The 24,212-nt window shown below is 52.6% G+C and overlaps 3 protein-coding genes across 3 annotated transcripts; 2 read left to right on the forward strand and 1 right to left on the reverse strand.

Moving 5' to 3' along the window:
* Positions 1–6,171: 6,171 nt before the first annotated feature.
* On the forward strand, positions 6,172–7,449 carry AYL99_11982 (hypothetical protein; the record flags this gene model as incomplete). The annotated part of the gene is made up of 1 exon (XM_018843486.1): positions 6,172–7,449. One exon carries the CDS (start codon positions 6,172–6,174, stop codon positions 7,447–7,449), a length of 1,278 nt encoding a protein of 425 aa, XP_018687192.1.
* A 9,389-nt stretch (positions 7,450–16,838) lies between these two features.
* AYL99_11983 (hypothetical protein) lies at positions 16,839–17,230 on the forward strand (the record flags this gene model as incomplete). Its single annotated transcript, XM_018843487.1, has 2 exons — positions 16,839–16,878; positions 16,944–17,230. The coding sequence occupies 2 exons, from the start codon at positions 16,839–16,841 to the stop codon at positions 17,228–17,230; spliced, it is 327 nt and encodes a 108-aa protein (XP_018687193.1).
* Positions 17,231–20,205: 2,975 nt separating this feature from the next.
* AYL99_11984 (hypothetical protein) lies at positions 20,206–21,780 on the reverse strand (the record flags this gene model as incomplete). Its single annotated transcript, XM_018843488.1, has 1 exon — positions 20,206–21,780. The coding sequence occupies one exon, from the start codon at positions 21,778–21,780 to the stop codon at positions 20,206–20,208; it is 1,575 nt and encodes a 524-aa protein (XP_018687194.1).
* Positions 21,781–24,212: the final 2,432 nt, after the last annotated feature.

Raw genomic sequence — 24,212 nt, forward strand, 5'->3', positions numbered from 1 at the left:
GCTTCGGGCTGGGGCAGAGTGTGGCAGAGACGCCCTGACAGAGAGGATGGGAGGAGCAATGCCACTGCGCATGGTTGCCGGGGCCACCCGTCTCCCAGAAACATAATCTGGCGGTTTGCCCAGCAACGCCCAAGCCAGCACGGAAACTTTCTCCGAGACAGCAGCCGGCGGTTGCGTCATGGACTTAGTCTGCTGCCGAATTCCATCGTCGAGGAATGCTGGTTAGGAATGTCCCCAACAAAATTTGACAGGGCGGCCTCTCCACCTCAGGGCCACATGGAATGCGCTAGCATCGCCATGCCCCATGCTGTTGGTCAATTTCCGCAGCCCCACCGACGCTGCGCCCGATGGTTATGCGCCTGCCCAGACTCTTTGCAGCGTCTTCTTCCCCTTAATCAGGTGCGGAAAATTCCCGAACTGGCGACGTCTTTGCAAATTACAATACTAATTTATCTGACACATGCATTATTGGTGGAGTCATAGCCAGGGATTGACAATCAGTCATGTCGAAGCGGGTAGCCCTTAGTACAAAAGGGCCAGTGCTGCCAATGTGTCTTGAGCAGAGTACACTCAGTTCCCAGACGAGACTAGTTGAAGCTGTTGACACATGCCATGTCCTGCAAGGGGGTCGCGGGCAATGACTCACCTTGGTGCAAGTGACAGCGGACATCTCCGCAGCCTCCCGGTGAGGCATTTTACGCTAGTCATCCAGATCCCCACTCACCGCCATTATCACGGTAACAGTGCATGTCCAGGTGGGACGAAAATAATTGAGTGTGCAAGTAAATCAGCGAGCGAGGTGCTTCTCGGCCTGCCACACTGGGAGCGTTCACTGCCACCAAGGCCAGCGAAAGCTTGTAGTCGTCATCGTTGGAGCCCACTCATTACCCTTCATCCATGCACGAAGTCTGGAGTCAGTTACCCTGGTGATCATCCAAGCGAAGACGGGGGCGCGGGTCGCTGTACGTGCTTGCGGATACATTCCCCCAACAATTGGGCGTGTCAGTGGCTGTGTGTGTCACGGATCAACCTGATTCCTGAGGCACCAGTCCCATTTGGGATCAGGTCCTCTTGGCAGCAATGCCACTTGGGAAATTGGCTGCGCACAGTCGCCACAACTTTTCAGATCGTGCTCCATACTGTAATCCCTTAATTCATCGCCTGTCACCCCCTGGGTCCCTGTTGAGGCTCTGTTTGCAGGAATTAGATCTGCGATCCTGATGGTGTGCGACACCCCTAAATTGCACTGTATGATCGCTTATCCAGGCGTCTACCTGTTCGCGCATTCCGTGGTTTGCGAGGAGGAAGACGGTGGAGGCGACTTTGTAGCCTCTTTGCCGTGTGCGGGAAGGCAGCCCCTCAGCACGACTCACTGGGGACAACCGCCCATTAGCGACGCACGGGCTAGTTCTCCAAGGCCCCTAACCTTCCCAAGGTATGCCAAGACAATTTCCCCTAGGCCCTCACACGGCCTGGGTCGGGCTTTTGTTGGGCTTCAGTTCATTTGGCGCGACCCGACCTGACCCATGTCGGAGTCTCAATACACCCGACAGTGTTTACGTTCTCCCCGCCGCCTGACATTGAAGAAACCTATCCACACGAATATGCAGAGCTGCTCTGATTCGCTCTTACAGTCAGAAACAAGCGTCGACTTCAGGATAAGCCCTGTTTCTTCTCCAATTTCTCACAGTTCTCTCCATCCAAGCCTCTGACGACAATTGATGGTGGCGTCAAGGTCATCCCGCACATTGGAAATTGTCCCCTTTGTTCGTTCATTCAGCGTGACTGTGATCGTACGGAGAGGGGTACATCATTGCTCGTTCAAGAAGAGGATGACTTGTTCACTCCTGGTTTGATCATGCCAGGCGCAAACTGAGCAGAGAAATTGAGTAGACGGGGCCGACCAGCACTGGAAAGCTTTATCTGATCGTGGAACAGCAGTGACTGAGAGTCCTCCGATGGAGCGATTTCGTTTTAGAACTACCATACGGGCCAGGAAGATCTACTGATGTGAGAGTGGGTGAATTACTCAGTTCTTCCCAGGCGAGCTGCTGGCAACGCAGAGAAGGAAGTCTTGAGCAACGTTGACAAGATGTCGAGGAACCACAGAAGAGGTCGCCTAGAAGTGAATAAAGGAAACTCCTACGGTTTTACGAGACTTGTCGGACGAAGGTGAAGGAGAATCAGTGGGGAGGCGCTAGTTTAATTCAAGAAGGACGACGGGCTACGAGTCACACGCCACCGATGACCACTATCCTCTGCCTGGTCAGTTTGGCGACCACGGATCAGAGTTGTCCTTCCCGTAGTGGCGTAAATTAAAGCGTCTGTGTCAGATGCGGGTCACGGAAGGATCTGTAGACGTGTATAAAAGATTTGTCCAAAGGGGTTTGGCAATCCATTGAAATCAGCGAGCAAAATGCGATAGAATAGGCACCTTCGTTTTTCCACCAGGACATTTATCGAGGCTGCGAGCACATTTTAGACAGACCCTTTGTCGACAAAGTAAACCTTAAGCAATCCCTTTGAGGCCGTCAAGCGAGGGGAGCACTTGTCACGTTTGAGAGCGGCCTTCGGGGGCTTGCTCGGAGCCTGCATATACTGCCACCCTGCTGCACCTTGCTTCGTTGGGGGATCTGCTATCCAACCTTCCTTCTGATTTGTTTGTGTTAAGGATATGATGGCATCGCCAGACAGCCCGGAATCCTTTCTCATATGTCCAAATGACAACTTCACGGCATACCCCAAAGAGCGGCAACTGAATATGTGGCTCACCACGAAATCGTCCGGCGCGTCGTGATGGCAGCTGATGGCAAGGAGCAGTGAAAATTCTGGAATGGTGTTCGCCGTTCGTCATCATCGGAGTTGTTGCTCGCTCCTAGATACTCAGGTTGGGCCTTGAGATTGGAAGTTGTTCGAACTAGAGATCCATCCTGGTTTGACGGAGCGAGATGAGGTCACAGTGTCCTCTGGACCCAGCTCGAGGTCTCGTCCAGGCTGCCACTGAGAGGGTAATTGTAGGAGGACCTTTTGCAGAGTCGAAGCTGTTCATTTTCCTTCATGTCCTTTTCTCTCTGGACAAACCTTGGGTGTTCTGGGAGTAGTGGGGCTTGATGGGTTTTGTCATGTCAGGAATGAGGTCTGCGACTCAATGAGAGCGTCAGTCAACACGCTTGGTTAGCAACCGTCCATGTGTTACTCAGATGTCCTTCGCGCGTGCTGTGGCGGACGACAGCAAGTAATAACAACAAGGCTGGGGATCGTCACGTCGGGATTTCACAATCCTTACAGGGGCGCAAGGGATGGACCCGGGTCGAGGTCGAACATGTTGGAACACCTCGGAGTGTATATCTCGACGTGCTGCGGCATTTATCTGCAATTTATCCCCAGGATTTCCTTGCCAGGCCGTTGGGGCAAAAGCGTATAGTGTATATGTGTTTCATTGTCTGAATTGGGTCGACTGAGCAGAAACACATATCGAAAGTGGCTGCCTGCCAGCTCGCACCCAGCCAGATCACTGGAGGCAACCTGTCCTCACAGCTCTATATGCCCTGGCTCTGAAGTTCCAATCCTTTCGCCCCTCTTAACCCAGGAGTGCCACCTCTGCCACAGTATAATATGGACTCAAAAGGCTAGGTGCATCCGCTACGTGCGCGCCCCGCCTATCCTGAGATCCGTGAACTTCATGTAGAGGTTTTGAGATCAGATGGATCGGGACAAGATATTTGAGCGTGGATCTGGTGATCCTGCGCTTCCGTGAACGTATCATCCGGTAGGATGCACGCATTGTCATCCTCGTCAATTCGACCATGCAGGATGGGCAGACACCGTTGGCCCGAGGGTACCGCCTGCAATAGATGCCGTGCGCGGGATTCAGGGTAGCAGTGGGGATGCCAGGGTATTGAAGAAAGTCAAGATGTAAGGGTAGGATTCTGATGGATTGCGCGCAGTGCCTCGACAGTAAGCGACTTGATGCTGCACGGCTCGAGGGTTGTTCGCCCCATGAGATTGTCTCTGGCAAAGATGTGAGGGTTCATGTGTCACAAACGACTGCGTGTATTCTCGGGATTTCTTCCGGACGTCGAAGAAAATCCCACGGTGGGCGTCTGGATAAGAAGGACTACCGTACTCCTGTCAATTCCACAAGTCAGCATCATGTTAGAATCTATATCATAAATGAGCGATCATACAACGCCATCAAAGGGGATGGGCTCTGTCAGCTGGGCGCAGGGCCGCATTGAGACGCAGCGTCATGATAACCATGGCAAAGCGCGTGGGCGCAGAGCCGTCTGTTTGTCTGCCCATTGTTGGCGACAGGTGTCTTCGAGTGGGAAGGAGTTGACTCGGTCTCTTGTGCAAATTTCAATCAAAAGGCCACCCAGGGTCACACTTGACCTTTGAGGCGCAGGCTGCAGGCTGCAAGCCGTAAGGTCTTTGATGATGGGAACTGAGAGGGCGAGGCAAGGCCGCCAGCCTCTAGTCTCTCGGGGCGCGGGTGCAGGGCAGTGCGCAGCTTTTCAGGCATACGGGGTCGGCCGAATGCTACCCCGCCGCTTGCATAGTTTGCTTGGAGAGTCTCCCCGCCAAATCAAACTTGGCCGCGTGTGTTCTTCAGATCGTCAAATTCATACTTGAACTGTTCCGCCCTCGAATCTGCAGCTGCATCCAAATAATCAGCTTCACTCGACAATGGACAGTGCAATGCAAATTCTCTGCCACGGCCAGTCAACTTGTACTGCCAACATTTTTCCAGAGCACTTTCATCCTTCATCAACGGCCCGAATCAGCGATCCGAGACCTGTCTCAAAAGGACTGACAGAGAGAGGGTGATCAAGTCTACAACGGCAACCGAACAGAGGTGGTGGCGCGAAAATGAATCCAGGCCAGGATGACTGACGATGGCAATACAGGGAGAGGCATACAGTCCCAGTTTTGGTCAACAATATTAATGTTGATGATGTCTCCCCAGGCCTCTAGGAAGGCTTCAAGCGTCAAAATGTCTGTGGGCAACGAGGCCGGACACACTGGTCCCTCCTAGATCGGTGCAAGTCATCGCGGGAGGCGGTCAAGAAACAACCTCAGAGCAGCCAGAAATCAATGATTCATAGATGTCGTGTTCAAGGATCAGTTTGAATACAGAATGTCGGTCGTCATCTCCTCCCCGAGCAATGTGTGAAAGCCCTGTGCGCGCTGGTTCGTCTTGTTTCTGTTCAACAGCGGCGACCGATGTAGACCTACTGCTGTATCTCATTAACGCACCACATGGTCCTGTGACAGCGACATTGTGTGATAATTAGCCGTCGTATTGAGGGTGCCCATCGCACCGGAGGATTGTGGCGTCACGCACATTTCAAGGTAGCGAAGCGTCAAGCTGAGCTGGTATCACCAGCTTTGCTAGTCTAGATAAAGAGCCACGCCGCTGATTGGTCACGCTTATCGGCGCTTATCGATTGGCTGGCGGAAACACAGATAACGTGACCTGTCGGATCGTAGTTATTCCGCTCTCGGTCTTCCCTTACTATTTAATTTCCAACTCATCACTACCTCCGACTCAGCTTTCACCAACAACTTTATCACCATAGATCTGTCCAACTCAGCTTTCACCAAAGACTTATCACCACAGGTCTGTTCGATTCAGCTTCCAGCAAAGACTTATCACCACAGATCTGTCCAACTCAGATTTCCTCAAAAACTTTGTCACCACAAATATTCATTCAACAGTCTCAATCTATTCGTACCATAAATATCCAGTCCGTCTGTCCTAACCCTCCCTCCAAACCCCCTGGAAGCTACTTTGTGGAACCACGACGCTGACCGAATTACAGGCCACTCACATCAGTCTGACTCCATCTGCTCCACCCCAGGCCCACAACATCTGTCAAGGGGAAGATGTCTGGAAATACACAGGCACAGCCTAGCTGTGAGCGCGCAATTCTTCTCGGTCTTTCGACAAACCAGTTAACCAGGCTCGCTGACCATGATCTTGAAGCTCTCGAGCAAAATTCAGCAGGGACTCATCTGACTGAGACTCGAACAAAACCGATCGGTGAGACCTTCAAATATGAACCTGTGCGGCGTTGTATATGTTGTACTGACAGAACCCCCACCGCAGTTGAAACTGAATCCCAAGCCTCCGCGTCAGGTGAAGCGGCCAACCCATCCACGGCAAGCGCGATGGAGAAACGCACAGCCGAAAGTGTTGATGGTGATCCACCAGTGCCGTCGAAACGCCTACGACTTCTGGATAGTGGGCCCAACGAACCCGTCGCCAACGACGGGAACACGGAGTTGTTGGTGGCGGCGTCCGACAGCTATTCTAACCAAAAGAAACCCGGGTCAAGCACAATGGCCATGTGCGTCAACTGCAGAGCTTTAATGGAAGTCGGGAAAGAAATGGGTCGGAAGGAAGACCTGACGTTGTGTGAGGGTGGCGAAGAACGCGTTGCTGAACATACACCTGGAAAGGAATGCCGGGCCTGCGAAGAAAAAATTCTCCCATGCAGTTTCGTCGAAGACACACAGGCAGGCCATGGTGTGACCAATGGGAACACGCAGTGGGAAAATGCCAAAAAGCTCGCAAGACGAGAATTGGAGGCTTTGACGAAGCTGGAGGCCCTGGAAGCGGAGTTGAAACTCGTCAAACAGAGCGCCGACATGGGTATTATCGGAGCGCCTGCTGGGACAAAGACATTCCCCGAACAACTCGCCGCGCAACTAACCCAGAGCAACATCGAGAAGACTACGTCTGTCCATGTGAAGCTAATCAATGACTCTCTGGCGGCCTATCGAACCAGTGAGTTGAGCAAAATCAACGCGAAGATCTCGACGATAAGAAGTGCCCAAGAGGCACAGGTCCAAGCCGATATCCGTGCTCGTTATGTCCACGAATGGAACTTGCGTTTGCAACAGTTGGAAGTCGACACGAGAACCAGGCGGTGGGTGGAGGACCGCCGCACAAGTTCCGATGTCGAGGAATCGAGATCCACCAGGCTGAAGGCTTTGCTCAAAGAGTTCAAGGAGAAGGAGGCCGAACTGACGAAGTCGAGTATGGATGTTCAGAACCGTATCAAAAGATGGGTGGCTCAGGCTGAGGAACACCTTCAGAAGCATGTTGAACATTCCAAGAACACATTGGCGGCAGAGGTGAGAGCACAGGTGGGAGCCCATGTGGCGCAGGTGAGGGCCCAAATGGCAGCCGAACAGACAGAGAAGATGAAGATGGAAGGGATATGGCTAAGCTTGAACCAGTTGGGCGCAAAGCTGGACCAGGTCGCCTCAGCCCAGGCTAAGTTGACGGCGGAGGTGCATCAGAGCACCGACGAACAAGAGGAAAACCTGCGCCGTCCGAAACCTCAGCGACCCGTCATCACCGAGCAACAGAATCCGAGTCCCTCGATCGACACAGTGTCAACGACCTCTAGCCTTGTGGTGAAGCATGAGAGCGTCGATTAAGAGAGAACATCCATTTGATCATCGTCCCTACCACGGTGGATGATACCGTGCAGAGCTGTGGTGCAGTTGGATACACCGTGATTTGGCAAGCATTTTAGATGGGAGATTCGGCCTGGCGCTGTTCACTTGAGGGGTAGCTGGGATGAGTTACACATGGATACGACCTTCAGTTGGCGCTGTACACTTGAGAGGGAGCTGGGATGAAGCACACATAGCTACGACATTCAAATTTGCGCTGTTCACTTGGGAGGAAGCTGGGATCAAAAGCATACGGCTACGACATTAACCAGCACAGAAACTGTGCGAAAGGTAATCGGGCTGGCACCGCCAGTCTCTCGCCTACCAGAAAAGCATGGGGGCATTCAGTTATGGCAGACATAGCAGCACACTGAGATACATGAGCTTTTCAATTCTAGAATACAAATGAGTTGCTGGAATCACCTGTGCAAGAAAAGCAAGACTTGCCAGTACGTAGTATCGGCGAACTCCAACCTTACTCGATTCTTGAGCCAAGTACGACCGGTTTTGAGTTGCCGGTTTACAAGTCTCCAGTCTCTCTCTCTCTTTCTCCTTCAGCGCCGGATATCTTCCCACAAAGCCTTGATCGCTACTGCTCACTCGTCGCGCTTTCGAGGTGCGCTGACAACCTCACCCATCTGCGAAGATTCCACCAGTTCAATGTGGGCCAAATGAAAGAGAGGAAATGAACAAAGACCATACAAGGTTGGAGATCCGACGGAAGTTCACAAGCTGGAAGGATGCCGTATTGTCATTTCCACCAGTCTTTGTTTCTCGCAGGAGTTGCGGACGAGTTAATACGTCAAAGATTCCAGCGTGGCCATCATCCCCTCCGATCCGTCAGATACCGGACAACCTCTCCCGCCCCTCCTCTTGCTTACCACGTTTTGCGGCTCCAACGGCGCTGCCGCCTGCGGAGAATCGGCCAGGCGAAGGACTCGAATACGGCCTCGTATCGCTTCACCACGCCGTCATCCGGTAAGCCACGTTTGGTGGTGAATCCTCCAGTGCGAGTGAAAAGACCTCCCTGTCCTGCCGCCTCATGCCGTGCGTCCGCTACCGGGCGTCAAGAGTCGGAGTGGGAGGCGCCCGTGGACTGGGTGATAATCCGCCTCGATTACCAATATCCCACGCGTGTAAAATCCGTTGCCTCGGCGGGGAGAAAGCCGCCGACGGGGTATGAGCGCGTTTCAATCGGGGTCGAGAATGTCGTGTCCGAATCAGAGGCTGAAATGTCAAGGCTGCTGAGTGAGCAAGTCCGAAAACTATGTTGGTGCTTGCTCAACAACCATGTGACGACCGGTTGTCTATGGTCACTTGCCTCGGGACCGGAATTCGGAATCGTTCCAAGATCGAGTTCGCCCAGAAGGCTGCGGCGTTCATTCCTTCCAAATCACCTCCAGCCGTTTGACCTGGCCAGCGGCATCGGAAGCCTGATTGAAGGTCAAAGTCGCCATAGTCATTGTGGGGGGAGGACCCTTTCGCAAGATGCTAACCGGATAGAAAACAATGTCGGGACACAGGAGGAGGGAGAGGAGAAGAGCAGCGTTTTCTTACGTGTTTTGAGGGACATATATGAAACGCCGCTCAAAATACACTACATGCACAAATCTCTCCTGGAGGCAGTGCCGCTGAAGCACGGGATGGCCAGTGCCACTTTTTATACGAGATTTGCCTGTCGGAGCTCCGTGACATGCGACACAGTATTCCACCAGCCACGGGCGTATGCACTCTTGGAAGGACGGCACCTCGACCTTGCACAACAACTCCCCGCACATTTTTGTCACGCCGGACGGGGTCCGGGTTTACAGTATATCTCAGCCCCAGCAGCCACGGTATTAAAAGCGGAGCAGAAACATTTTGGCGCGAAGCCAGCGAAGAGAAATCTACGCAGAAGAGAAATCGATACCGCAGCGGAAGGGGCTCTTGCTGCCCGGGGTATGGCACCGGATGGGCCAGCGGGGTAGGCTATCTGTAACGCGCCCGCAGCACCTGGTAGACTCAGCTCCGGAGCCCGGAATCCCCTGACTGAACACAGGAGTATCAGGTGTAGTAGCTTGACGAAGCGGCTCCCACACCATACACTGCTACCAGTATGAATCCTGTCGTTTGTCGGTGGAGTGATGGGTTCAAAGGCCGCTTCCAACACTGTACTGTCCTTATGATCCCCTGTCCAAAGGTGATAGTCAGAGTCCTCCGCATCAACAATCCCGGAACGCTGCAGCCACGCCGACTCTTCCCAGAACTGTCGCTTGATTCAGCTCTCCGCTGTCATTCATCTCTCTCCAACCGACGTCCGTCCCTCAACGGTCCAAAGTCTGCCAGAGCACCACGGCGCATGCATGCACATGAAGCCAACGCAGTCAAACCTTCGCACTCGCCGAAAACGCTAACAAACCGGTCGAGGATGCAGATGGATTCAACACGGGTGAAATCGGCGAGGGAGAGGCCCCGAATCTGAGCAGCGCCTTCTGCACGATACCGGCGGCGATGGGATCCGGTGTGTTGGCGTTCCAGCGACGTTGGTTGGGAACCACGGACCTTTCACATGGAGCTCGCCGCGTCTGCGTCAGCACGATTGAAGACGATTCGAAAATCGCAGTCATGTTGAATCAATCTTGGTCAGGCAAGGTCACGGTCATACTCGAACCTCATGAGGTCGGATTGATCAGCCGAGTCCGGTGTCGTCAAAGTAACATCTTCCATCACAAACCCTTCAACGCCAATGCTGCTCCTGTCGTTAAAGTCGGGGTCGATTCCATCAGGGATCTTGTCCTCATCAGCGCCCTACTGGTCCAGCACCGTTCGTGCCGAAGGATGTGTCTCCAAGGCAGCGGCTGCGAATGAACGCAGGCTGTTTATAGGACTTCTAACGTGGTTGAGCTTGCCTTCCGTCAAAGATGGCTTCTGCGTCCTCAATATGTTGCCCCGCCGGACTCTGACTTCTTTGGCATTATCCCGTCTCGACCCCGGTAGACACGAACATTTAACAAGATGCAGGAGACATCACCATAAATCGAGGGGTCCCCGGTGTGACTTGGAATCAGTGCATCGGTTTGACTCGTTACGTCCTTGCAGTCTATGGTCTTCGTGGTCACGACCTGGGGTTGATCGGCCTGGGGATCGAGGAGAGCACGCTTGATAGGCGGTCCGAGCAGTGTGAACTTCGGCTTGCCTCGCGTCGGTGCGCTGAGACCGTTCTGGTTTGATCTGCTGTACCATCAGGTGCTAGTTGGCGTTGGGCTGAGACATCGTTTGGAGGAGAGACAACTTGTTCCTGATTCGGTGGGGCCTCAATATATCGATTTGACGAGGGTTCGTTCTCTCACGGGGTTGTCTTCGGCGTCCTGAACCCGTCGGAATTCCAAGAACCACGAGGACAGGTTACCGCCGATGCTTTGCCAGGACTCCAGCGATCTCTTGTGGTAGGACCAGGTGCTGCACCGAATATGGGTTGGATTCGTTCACCGTGGCCTTGGAGAAGTGAGCCTCTGGGCGATAACTCCCCTTCGTTGCCGTCCTCACCTATTGGGCTTGCTCGGGAGTCGGCTTCACGATGCTGCGTAGGAGCTTGCCGGCACCGGTACAACGTGTCCGCTGCCAGTGACCTACCTCCCGCGAGACGATTAGCCAGCTGCCTAACCGTGTCCCACCTTTCGACGACTTGCGACCATGAACTGCTTGCAATCTGCTTATTTGTCACGGTTCAACGTTGGACAATGCCGGCGTCAATTTCAGTCCAGCAGCCGGGGTTGGAAGGGTGGGAAGTGGAGGCCAAGGTCGACATCTAGTTCGCCGGGTGCACAAGCCAGTAGGATGGCTGCTGAGGACACTTGGAACGGTCTGCCTTCTTTTCTTGGAGTGTTGCACTGAACGAGTGTGCCAGAGACGGCCCAGGGTCGAACTCGGGAACAGAGACAAGGCTATGCTTACACGCTGTTCGTAGGTTGTCGGCCGCGGTTTGAGCGGTCGTGCTCCTCTTGCGTCCCGCCACACGGAACACAACGCGGCAGCGGCCATTCAAGCTCCACACACTGTTTGGAATAGCCTTTACGACGAGAACGCTGATAGCTGTCTTTCAACAGCGGCGATCCGGCAAAAGGCCTTGGATCCTTCGGTCAAAGGTACCTGGTCAAGAATCTCGGGGGCAAGGCTTGCTGTACCAGTCTTTTGATCTCTTTGAGCCGAGTCGCGGTACGCTCCCAGGTCGTGCTGGTGTCCCAATTTGGCGCAAAGCTCTGACGAAACTGGCGTGGTTGCGAAGGAATTTGTTGAACACGCTCAGGGATGAGATTGCCAGGGAATGAAAGACCGTTTGAAGCCAGGTCTCCAGTCCGCATTTGATGGATTTGGCTCACGTCGAGCTGTAAATGCCGAACTGTGCTGCTTGCTCTCGTCGACTCGGTCAAGAAACTTCTTCCTCTCTTGATCACAATCTTCGAAGGTCGCCTTCTCCACCTGCTCCCGTAAGCGTTAATGGAGAGACGCCGAGAAAATTGGCCCATCCCATCCACCTGTCCCGCTTTGATAGATTGTGCAGTACGAAGGACTCTCTGAAAAAGCGCAGGCTATTCTTTGCGCGCCTAGCTGCGGGATCCACCTTCGTCACTGGGAGGTGTACCCGTGCATTATCTCCCCGAAATGGAGATCCTTAATTGGTGAACTCATCCTACCATGGTACGCGAGCGGGCCAGGAAGGTGTCAGCGTGGCTTTTGCCGTGGTGTTGAATGTCGCAAATGGGCCACGGCTGGCGTCGTCCTCGACGGGCCCACGCCTTTTCTGCGCGCGCTCTTTTTGAAGATGATGAAGATACTTCTACTTCAGTTCTCTTTACACGGTTTTGCTGCATACCACCAGACTCTCGCATAACAGACACTCCTCAAAGATAAATGGGTCCCATGGCAAACAGGGGCTTTAGGATTGCTCGTGTCCATGACGCCGTTCGTCTTCTGTTTCGTCTTCTTGGTGTCCAAGGCTCTATTCCCTTGTGACTGAAGCTGGTAGAGTGCCTGAGTAAGCGGTGGCGCAGCGGTTCGATGCTACTCGCAGCCTCGTTGGCCCCGAATGAAGCAATCAAGATCATCAGTGACGGATTCGTCCCTCGTAACCATGATGAGGAGACAAGAAAGCCGAGCAGATGGATACTGAGCCAGCCAATACCCCCTGCCAACGCTGTGCTCGTTGAACCTCTTTGTTCCATGCTTGAGGCCCTGAGTGTCTGGCTTCTCGCAGGTTACCTACTTGGTGGCTGAGAGGGGCTACCCTCATACAGAATAAATGCCAGGACCCCGGGAAGGCAACTTTCTGACACAGACGCAAGGGGCAAATAGTGATTGTCGACGTTCTGAGCTTTTTGACATTGCCAGGGTTACAACGATACCTGTGGCTGCAAGAAGTACCACTGTCAACTCGAGTTGCACCAACGTTGCTGGGGACCGTCGTTTGTCCATACCACCAGGTCGACGAGATCGCCCGCTTCTTGCGACGTACCTATCGAGGGCTCGACGGATGCGACTCAAAGATCCATTGTTGGACGACGAAGCGGCCATGGCCTGTGTCGTTGTGGAACCAAAATGACGGAATCGATTGTTCTCTATGAAATCTGTGTGGCACAATGGGTGAGCTAAGAGCGCCCTGTGTCACCCGTTGATCATTCATTAGGGCACACGACTACAGCACTTTGGCATCATTGCCTTCGATCAAGCTCGTAGAAGTGCAGAAGACCGTCAGAAACCTCAGCTGATTCTGTTTGACCTTGATCTTTTCTCTTCTCTGCCCTCTTCACTGCCCACGATCAACATTGCCATCTGCAGCCCCTCTCCAAGAGACCCCCTGTCAAGCACGATCTCTCTGACGTGTATCATATCACTCTGATCTGGGTTTCCCTTCTTTATTGTCGCAGAATCGGCATCCCGATCGAGATCTCTAGCGCTATGTGTCCGCTGTGTTCTCTCGACTTTGTTCCACATTCTTGAGACATATTAACATCCGTTCCTTGGCGTCCTCATTAAGTAAATATTCATCCCATCGTGAAGCTCATTGATATCCGTCGATGAGTCTGAAACAGCCCTGATACCGGTGGCGATCGTAGCCGGTATCTCGAAGAATGGAAGTCCGATTTCGCTATCATTAGGGTCGATAGTTGCGGAAAAGATCCGCTTTGGCTCTCTACCCTGTTCCCAAACTTCCCAGTGAAGCATTGTTTTCCCCACCCATTGAGAACCCTTATACCAAAGTGGCCCTTGGTTTGAATGTATCTGAAAGTCGGCTTTCCGAATGTTCTTGAGCTGTTCGATATCAGAATCCTTTGGAATTCTGTACTCGGGGTCCTCGATGACATTGACCAAGACGAACCTGGAGACTTGAGATGATCCTTTCAAGAACATATCCCGAACACTAAGGCGACTTTCGTAACCTTGTGTAACACCCACCTCGATAACAGTGTGTAATTGGAGCCCGGCTTCATTTTCGACCCAGAGAATAGATAAGTCTGGCTGCTTTTGGGACCATTCCATTCTCCGTGGAAATATCTATAGTTCTTTTTACCCAGTATACGAAAATTGCATCGTATCGACGAATCCAATTTCTCTCTGGCGATATCACCCAGCCATTGGATGATATAAGTATGTCTCGAGCCTTGCAGTGTGTAGAGGGTGAGAGTTGACGTGCGGGAGTTGTATGAGATTCGAATTCCAAGCCGTTTTGTATGAGACTCGAAGTCAGGATCCTCGAGCAGCTGGTGGAAGTCCAACAGAGGTAGTATGTGCTCGCGGGGCTTGTTTCGAAATTGAAGGAACTTGCCGGCCATTTACGCGTTGAGATCTGCCCGAACTCTGTCTGCTTGATTCAACAGCACCAGTATGCTGTAGAGGCGTATCATTCTCCCGCGGTGGCGTCATTGTGGACTCGAGGGTCTCGTGCGCGTGGATGGGAAGATTGAGGTAGGAGTCAGAGACAGATGGGACAGTCGTGGGACGGGATCCGGGGGACGCTCGGACTGCCCGGAATCCTCTGAGTGTGCCATGTTCTCAGTTATGCGAATCTTCACGCCGAGAGCCTGGCGCGGTCTCAAAATCGTGCAGCGCGGGAAAGTGACGGTTGGATGAATCGCTTGCTTCTGGCTTTCAAGCCACCCCGTGGCGTGATTTGCGACCGACGGGAGATGATGAAACGATGCAGCAGGTGTTGGTAATCGGCAGTGCTGGTGAAACTGAGATGGAAATTTTCATCTTCAGACGATGCGCTGCGGGTATTTGGTGACATCAGGTCATCAACCTCTTTGTCTCCGACAGAGGAGAAGCTTAGCTGACGCCGACATCCTGTGCATGTTGAGACAGCTGCCGGCGTTGCCTGTCGGTTCCATTTTGACATTCAACAAGGGCTTCTTTGTTACATTCATTCATTTTTGGCGTCTACAAAGGACAATCAGATGACCAATCCGGTACGCATCGGCCTTGGGTTTCTGTCCAGACGAATCATTCCATCGACCTCTCTTACGAACATTCAGGGCAGCGATTGTGTTACGTTTTGCTCATCATAGTGATCGACATTGAAACCGCGTCGCACCTTTCCGCGAGTTGATCAGTGTGAGCCTTCTCAGCATTGAATTTTGAGTTTTTCTCGCCATTTTTGCTAACACAAAGAAGTCGACAGTGTTGAAAGTCGACAGCGTCGAATGTCGACGAATATGATCAAGCTGGCACGGATCATTCGTGGACATTGTGTATTTGATTCCGCGCTTGCCTCGGACCCTTTGTCAAAGTGTCATAAAAAGACCCTCCTCTCCCCATGCTTTGCCCCCGTTCCACCCAACGGTCTTTGTCGTTGCCGGATTGCCGATCTTGGGAGCAGGGCTAGCACGTAACACATGCTTCGCTGCGCTGTGAGGATGAGAACTGGACGTGTGAACGCGCCCGGAAGGCTCAGATCACAAAGTGCACTGGATCGTGTCTTCCAACAAGGAGTGGGCTGTGCGTCTCGCAAAAGATGCTGTCTCACAGTATAGCAGCAGCATCGTTGCATCGTTATTGAACTTCACTCCTGGCGAGTCAACGATGTACTCCTCCCACTTCATTGCTGAGAAGATCTTCGTGAGCATCTACAATGAGCCAGTCAGAAACAGCACCCGGGTTATGAAGCTGCGGTAGATCTATGGGCAGCTGCTGAATGGCACATTTGGTCGACCACCTTTGAGAAAGTGCAGCCCTACTCGTGCTGCGACGAAACGTCGACAGGTCCAAGCACAAATGGCGATTTCCCAAGTCCAACCTGTCCAACCTGTCCAACCTGTTTAACCTGTTCAACCTGTCAGCCCATCTCCCATCGAAGAAGCCGTCGACACTTAATTATCCGGTACAACGACATCAAGACGGCTGACGAGGACTCCTATACCTCAAAAGGCCATCCATGGACCAAATGGCAACAAGGTCAAGTCATTGTCTAATACTATTCGCCTGCAAAATGCGGACCCTCGCCCTGGAATCGAATCTATGAGTTCAGGTCAGCAGCTGATTGAAGTCCTTGCACATCTTCCGGCGATCTGGATATAGAGGTCATCTAGGATGAGGTGGCAAGGGACCACACGATTCAACCCAGACCAGATGCAGGCTCCTCCTGCCAAGGAAGCCACCACTCTCAAAGGTCATATCAGAAACGACACCGGGGGGTCCCTCCACAGACGTGTGAGTCCGGCATCCGTTCTCCTTTGGGGTCGCAAACCCTGGCTGGGATGCGAGTTGATCACAAGCACCATGTGTTTTCGAACGGACACTGAGGAGTAATTGCGAATGAGAAGGCAAGTCGAGTTTCACAACGGACTGTACGATTGGCAATATTGTTGAGCCGAGAGAAATTATGCCTCACGGGGGGTTGGAGTTTTGTTCACGGCGTTTTCAATGGGGGGACCGAAAGAACGCTAGTTCTTCAGAATGAATGTCCTTATTGCGACGAAGCCCCTTCGCAATATTTCCCCTCGAGGGTTTAATTTGTGAAGCCGCAACTGCTCTCATCGAATCTCAATTTGCGTCATCTCACGACGAGGCTGGTTTCATCCCCGACCTTTTACAATTGCGCCTTGCTTCTCCTCTTCAAGATCGTTCCAGATGGAACCTGGAGCGACATTTATCTCCTCATAGGCACTGGTGGTGACTTCCGCTGTCGTCGCTGTGAGAGTTTGTAACAAGCTAACCAAATTCACGACGTGTCAGAAGCTGGAGGAGACGCATCTCAAGACTGCTGCTTTCTGTCCAGAGCGGCCTCACCTGCACCATGATGAGATTCTAGCATTAAGACTGTCTTTCTCCTTATGGCTGGAGAACTCTAAGCCATCCGTTGCGATGGACATCCGGCTGAAACAGACCGCAAGAGTAGAATGGCCGACGGCTTGAACGTGATCCACGCGCTCGCATCTCGTGGCGCAGACAGCACTCAGCGCTGACACGTGAGCCTGAGACACCAAAGCTTACTCGGATGCTAGGAATGTGGCGTACCGGCCATCGATCGAGACATTTCACAGAAGCGAATTTACGTCGGCATTTTATGGGCCAGACCACTGCCTCCGCCTTCCAATTGATCAAGAGGAAAGCAAATCTCTTACTAAACATTGCCCTCATTGCCCTCTCCTCCTTCTGTCCAGGTCTCGTCTGGCCCATGGTCGGTATCACGGCCTGTGCACTGGCGCAGCGTCGCCATGGTAATGGCACTATCCGACCCGAGGCCGAATGCACATTTATCTACACTGCTTTCGCCGCCTCCAACAGTTAGACTTCCTCCCAAGTCTCCCAGCATTCTTAAATCAAATTCTACAAGCTTCTCAGTTTCCCGTCTTCAAATTCATACCACAATATTACCCCGACAGTGATTGCTCCTGCTCTATGTTGCGTCGTGGTAGACGCTCACATTTGAATGTCTGTGGCAGCTAAGACCTTGTTCCAAGCCACGCTGCCCGCTCAGCCGATTCCCAACAGCATCAACGGGACCCCCCTCAGATCTGTGGCAAAGAGGAATTTGGAGGCTGATCAAGTAGGAGTCGACCTGTTCAGCGAATTTCCCGTCGGCTATCAATAACGATCTAGTAACACGCCGAAGGTTTTGGACTTGGTCTTGCCTCGCACGTCGATTCCAACCATAACTTGATGCAATTGCCGTTCAGACATCAAATCCATGGCCTTGCGAAATGATCCAACTGCTCGTCTTGACAGAGGCCAGATATGTCAGCGTCAGAGAGGGCACACCGGCGCCATGGATTACCACTCAATCCCACGATGAGTGCGGCACACTTTCACTCATGCCCCGTTCAGGTCGATCCCGTCGTTCTATCCACGGATCTACCTTGACCGAATGATTATTGCCGGGAAAATATTACCATCGGCTCTCCTGAAAGACTGGAAGTGGATATATTGATCGACTTTCCACGGAGCCATATTCCATGAACCGGCGCACATTGAACGCGCTCGTTGCACGAAGAAGAATCACATTCAAACTGCTGTCTCTTGTTTTTGGCCCCAACCCCTCGTTTATTATGTTTCCGGAAGTTTGCGAGATGGCATCTGCATCTGTTTTGACCCAGGTAGAATTGAGATTGTTCATGGCAAAGAACTCTTGAAACGAACGTTCGGTTTGCTCCCTGCGATCGAAATGGTGCGGGAGAAGTGAAAGCCAGAATCAAAATTCCAGATTTCCAAGTTGAGCAAGACAGCATCACTAGGATGTATTCCGAACTGTCATTCCTGAAAAGTGGGATTTGTTCTGAACTTACTGGGCCGCGGACGCGAAGTTTTGGCTGTCCGCGAAACCTTTTCTGCACACATCAGCGCCATGTCTTTCGCATGGGCACAGCCGAACTGAGAACATCTGTGGCAAGGTTCACATGACGGTTGACGCGCTTGTCTTCGGGGAATACCACCGAAACTACGATGATCGACTTCGCGATGACCGTCGAGATGAGGATGAACTCTGATCGGAGGAAACTTCCACAGATGGCCGCGGGGTCCAAGAGACATTACATATACGTGGCTCGCAACGAAAGATCTCACATAAAGCAGCGAGACAGGGTATGGGTAAATCTTGAGACGATACAATGGGGTCATTATCCCTCTACTTCCTGTTCCCTCGCCGACCGCTGAGGATACTGCGTTCAGCGGAACTGTGGTGGATCTCGAGGAGTCCGACTGGAGATCTGCAGCCTTTGATTCTCCCGTCCGTCGACGGCAACAGGAAGAGATGATTCAACCACCCGCGGAGCACTATGCCGGCCGCTGCGCGGGGGAGGGAGAGGAAGACTCCGACGAGATTTTGCGCGGAAACCAGAAGAATCTGTTCGTCCTCTTGCAGTATGCTGCCACTCCTCCTTGCGTTTCACCCCTCTGTGCGGACAGTTTCACAGACGTCGACGACCAGTGTGGAACAACAACGGGTTCGACATCGCCACCCGTGATAAGCTGGGCGGACCACGACGTCTGCGTTGAGATCCACCAAGATGGTTGGATGTGGGATTTGCAGGTAATTTCTGGTCTTCAGTCGTGTGAAGTGTTTGAGATCACATCTACCCAAACATACGGTTTCGCATGGTTGAAATGGTAAGCATTGACACCACACACGATTGGAGTCGATCAAACAGCTTTGGTTAGCAAGGCGGGGGGATGCTTTTGGGTCCGTGCACGGACGGACCCTGAAGACAGCGCTATTTATATTGGACAGCAGAACATCTAGCTCGGGGGAAGGATGACTGCCTGCCCTTTTGGAACTGCTCCGAGCATGAATGATCTTGTACATGCGACGACCCTTTGCATCGCCGCCGTAGATCGATGGCCGCCCCCCGGGCCAAGTGGATGCCACAAGAAGGCGCGATACATGGTCCTGTGAAGTGTGTCTGTCTATATTTTCAGGTCCTGTGAATGAACTGAGCGCTCCTCGCAGGAAGCGCGGGAATGGACAACTTTTAGCCCTTCCTGAGTGAATCAGACATGTACACCGTGTATGTATGTCCATCATCCACCGTTCGAAGCTATTGCTGCAGTCAAGAATCAGACTGTCGCCCCATTTGCGACGAGTCCTAGTTTTCTCCTCTTTACAGAATTGGACGTCCAAACACGGGTGTCCTACACGACTGACTGACTGCTGCATTACAATCACACTAAGTGCATCCGCCGGGTCCTCCAATCGCTTTTGGAATTCGCCTTGACTCCAATTCTCCCAGAGCGAATGCCATGTGAAACAACATGAAACCTGCTCGGGAGCTGCTCTCTGTCCGTCTTATCACAGGACCAGTAGCGCACGCATACAGATACAAAAAGTGACAGATGTGAAAGCGTCAGGGGGGTTTATACTCAAATTCCAGTGGCTCAGGCATCGACAGGGCATGTCTGGTCCAGTCTCAAGATTGAAAGCTCCCTTGTGATCAAATAGTAATCAAAATTCAATTGTGTCGCACGAGAGGCGTGCGATGGCAACTATTCCAAGTGAGTGCGCCCAATGCATATTCCACCCTGCGGAACCACCAATGCCCATTCAAGCCCGACCACGTTGCTGGAGGAGTGTGGCGGCCTCTGCACACTTGCTGTCACCATCGTCACTGCTGCTCATTCCTCGCCCCAGACCAAATGTAAATAAGAGTAATACAGGGTGTGTCGTCAGCCATTTGTCGCGTACTGTTTGCTTCAACACCCCGAGAATTTCCTGACCTTTCTTCTCTTCGACGAGCCCTCCCGGAGCCTGAGAAATATGGACCATCGAAAAGCTCAAGTTCCATCTTCTTCTTCGTTCACCGACTGGTCGCCCTCCGCATCCGGTTCTTCCCGCGTCTGAGTCCTGAAGTATGGGCACTCCTTCAGTATCCGGACTCCTCCATTCGCCGACTGGCTGCTCTCCGCATCTGAGTCCTCCAGTATCGGGACTTCTTCGCTCGCCGACTGGCTGCCCTCCGCATCCGGGTCCTCCGCGTCTGATTTCTCCAGTATCGGGACTCCGTCGTTCGCCGACTGGCTGCTCTCCGCATCTGAGTCTTCCACATCTGAGTCCTCCGGTATCGGGACTTCTTCGAATCGAGGGTAGAATCCTTCGATCAGGCGCAGCGCAACTCCCCGGTCGCGAGCCGCCTCTGCCACACCTCTTCGTCCTGGCTTGTCTTGCTCCAGGTCGACCATGCCGGGCGCCCATGCAAGACACAGGGACGTAAGCATCGGCGTGAGGTCTTCCCTGGTGATCAGATATTGTACAGCCAGCCAAAAATTCTCAAGTGGTCCGAATTCGTATGTCAAATAGAGAGTGAGGTCGCGAACATTGAGGAGTGGAAGAAGGAGATGAATGGGTAAACCGCTTGCATCCATTTGATGCGGGAGGATCATTGGTGAAGGTAGCTTGAGGCTCGTCAGGTTGACGAATCTACCCATGTTGACCACCTGCTGTTTCTTTGACGCGGTCCATGAGTAAAAGTCGAGCTGCTCGAGAGAGGCGCCATGCGAGTCCGACAGTGCTCTCATGATTTGGTACTCGTTGCCTGCGTTTGCATCAGATTCGTTTCGCGATATTTGGACAGTCCGAAGATGATGGCAAGTTTTGAGCAGTGCCAAAAGGTCCGCAACCTTCTCAAAAGAATCAAGCAGCTCCAGGCTTCGGATTTGTGGGACCAGCGACAGATCTGTCGGGCCTCCATCCAGGACATGCCGCGCGCTGAAATTTCTCAAGGTCTGAACGCGGAGAAAAGGAAATACATTCACCGCAGCGTAGTTACGGCCAGTCCCAATTTCGATCGTGGATAGGAAAGGAAACAGATTGAGGTCGGGTTTCCGCGTGAGAGCAAAGTCGAAGAGTTTCCCGAGGAAGAAGACTCCTCCATTCAGCTCCAATTTGATCTTTCTCAAGCTGGGAAGCTGTAGGACGAGAAAGGCAAGCCAGAGGCCTCGATCGTGATCTCGATTGCTCAGGACAGCTGTAATATCTGCAGTTTCCATGTCGAGGAACGCGGAAAACTGCGCACTGTTGTTGCTGAAGAGTAAGGCACGGCAACTCTCGATGTAGCCGGTACCGATCCAAGGATCGTGGAAGATGGATGGGTAGTTGTGGTCGAGAATGCTCAGGGACTCAGTGCCACTTGCCCGATACGGGTGTTTACATAGTGATCGGAGGAAGCGCTGTATGTTCGTGATTCCCGGAAGACGGACGTTGCGGTAAAGTTCAGGTGTGGTGAGATAATAGAGGCTTTTGCTGCAGCGGCAGAGGTAGCAGAGACCCTGTTGACTTTGAACTCCGAGGAACCCTGCTATTCGTACCAAGACCTCGTCGGAGAGGTCCTCGCCGCTCGCTGTGCCACGCATGGCTGGCTGGTGGGATCGATCAGGGCGAGTCACGCAGGACTCTGGCAATGACTGCGGAAGGAGGTGAGGAGAAAGAGAGATGAGAGAGAGGGAGAGAGATCTCAAGACAGTGGGAGTGCGATTCAATTATGTACCCGGGCGTCTGGAATGTGTGCCCTAGTCTCTTTCTGGAATTTTTGCCCTAATCTCTTTCAGGAATGTCAAGCGAACGTAACGGGAGTTTGTTTGTTTGGGTTGACGTCACTTCCGCCATGCATTCCGTATCCGTTGGGCCAATCAAGTCCAGGTTCACGCTGGCTTCACCCACCACGTCTCCAGGGAAGTGTGCACCACATATTTCAATCCCGTATCCCTTTTCCGGGCTCAGGAATCTGTCCTCCCACTGCACGTGCTGAAGTGGAGTCGGCCAAAACAAATCAAATATTTTACCACTTGAGGAATCCAATTTCCCACATGCCATTCGCGTACGTCCAGATTGTTGACTTTATCCGTGACACTGCAAGAAATGAATACGCGCGGCTCTCGTCAGAGAAGAAAAGCCATAATTATGGGAAGGAGACAGTGTGTGACGTGACTGTGTCAGATCACTTCAGGGTCCATGTCTCGGATCAAGTCGACCTGTACCAACTGAATCTCGCGGTGAAAGGGAACTACTCGACAAAGATGAACGATGAGTAGCGTGTCAGCAACACTCCTGCTGAATTCAAGGTGATGCAAATCTCTGGCAGTTTCACGGTAGCAGTGTTGGTGGCACGCGATATCACCCACGGTGAGAAGATCGCAGCCTATTGCTGATTGAGGCACGCAAGAAAGAGAGAATGTCGTTGCAAGGCCCGCTTGCTGCGCAAGAGCTGTGGAAGTGGAGATCGTCCCTTAGACGTTTCGAGCAAGCCCTACCTGTCACCATCACCCAGCTCCCTTCAAAACATGCCGAAAGTTGAACGCGAACAAGCCGAGGCAGGGTTCAAACAGGTTCCAAGCCAAAGGGGTAGAACTCAAGGACCCCTGTGCGATACCTTGTGGCAAGACAAGAACTTCACGTCTTGCTTGGGGGTACTGCTCGTCCAAGGATGAAGAGGCGGGCAGAAGGGGCGTTTGTCGACTCTGTCTATGTCCCGCTCGAAGGTGTAACGCTTCATGCCCTCATCTCCGCCTTCTCCCGCATATTTTTCCATTCTGTACGCAAGGTGCGTAACACGTGAACTCCGAAGACCAGTTGCTTCCTCTGCACTGGACGGTACCACTGAGGATCGCGAAGATGTAGGCACCCCAACGGCGAAGATCAATATTTTTAGGGGGGAAACGCTGGGGCGTTGAGTAACACCGGCGAGAAGCAACGTTCCTGGACAAGAAGTAACGAAAAACAACGCCAGAAACTAAAGAAGAGTTGAGGAAACATTTGAATCTCTGCGAGAACCCTATTAACATTAAAACCTTGTACGATAAAGGAACCGAGAATCGGTGGCAGCCATAAAACCAAAAGGTACAGAATCCCTGTACACACACAAAGCAGTTTTCACAGTTAGCTCTTGGGTCACTCGTGCGGTGACCTGTGGCCTGTGTCCTCCAGTCCGCCGCTTTGCTCCCGCCTCTCGAGATACTCCCCTACGTGTGCTGATTATGCTCCGGTGCAGCGTCCAGTGGAAGTAGGGCACCGTCGTTGTGTGGGGCCCAACAGCGTCGCAAAAACCTCTCCTTTGGTTGATGGGCAGGAGGGATGGTCCGCGTCGACACACGCCAGTTATCGCTCCACAAGGAAAGTCCCAGCTGAGTGGATCGTAGTACACCAAATGGCCCTAGCCGCTATAGCCGAGGCAGAAAAGGCAGCCTGTTGTTGTTGCTGTTGTTGTTGTTGAATGCAAGTCACACGCCAGATCTGGAACACGGCGCGGAGATATCTGTCTGCCATTGTCACACCGCGTTCGTGAGGGTTATACCACATGGTGGTGAAGACCGTCAATCAACCCAACCAAATAGGCCTCATTGCTGCCATGCACAAACCAGAAAGAGCAGGCTGAAGAACCCATACGAGCTGGGCACGTATCCCAACCCTTCACTGGACTTCATGGACAAAGGAACGTGTTCACGGGACGCTGCGCAGTGAAAGGATTCTTGGCCGCAACGAAACAGTATGTTGGCCATATATCCAACCATCCCAGCAACATCAGCACTACTTACTCTGTTTGGTTGGTGTTTGACGATGAAGCAACTTCCGGATGGGTCGTCAAGACATGCCGAGAGTAGGTGGTTCGTCGAAGTCGATCTTCATGGTTCGGATAGTACTTGGTGAAATTTGGGCTCCGGCGTAGGGTGGAGGGTGCGAAAATGCTCATGTGTGGCTACAACGCCCTACCTCCGTCTGAGTGACATATGGTGTGTACCCTGCAAGACAGCGTTGACGACCTTGTTCGAATTCCTTGCCGTTCTGCATC

Source organism: Fonsecaea erecta, assembly GCF_001651985.1.
Source record: "Fonsecaea erecta strain CBS 125763 chromosome Unknown Scaff20, whole genome shotgun sequence".
In the NCBI taxonomy this organism is placed as follows: Eukaryota; Fungi; Ascomycota; class Eurotiomycetes; order Chaetothyriales; family Herpotrichiellaceae; genus Fonsecaea; species Fonsecaea erecta.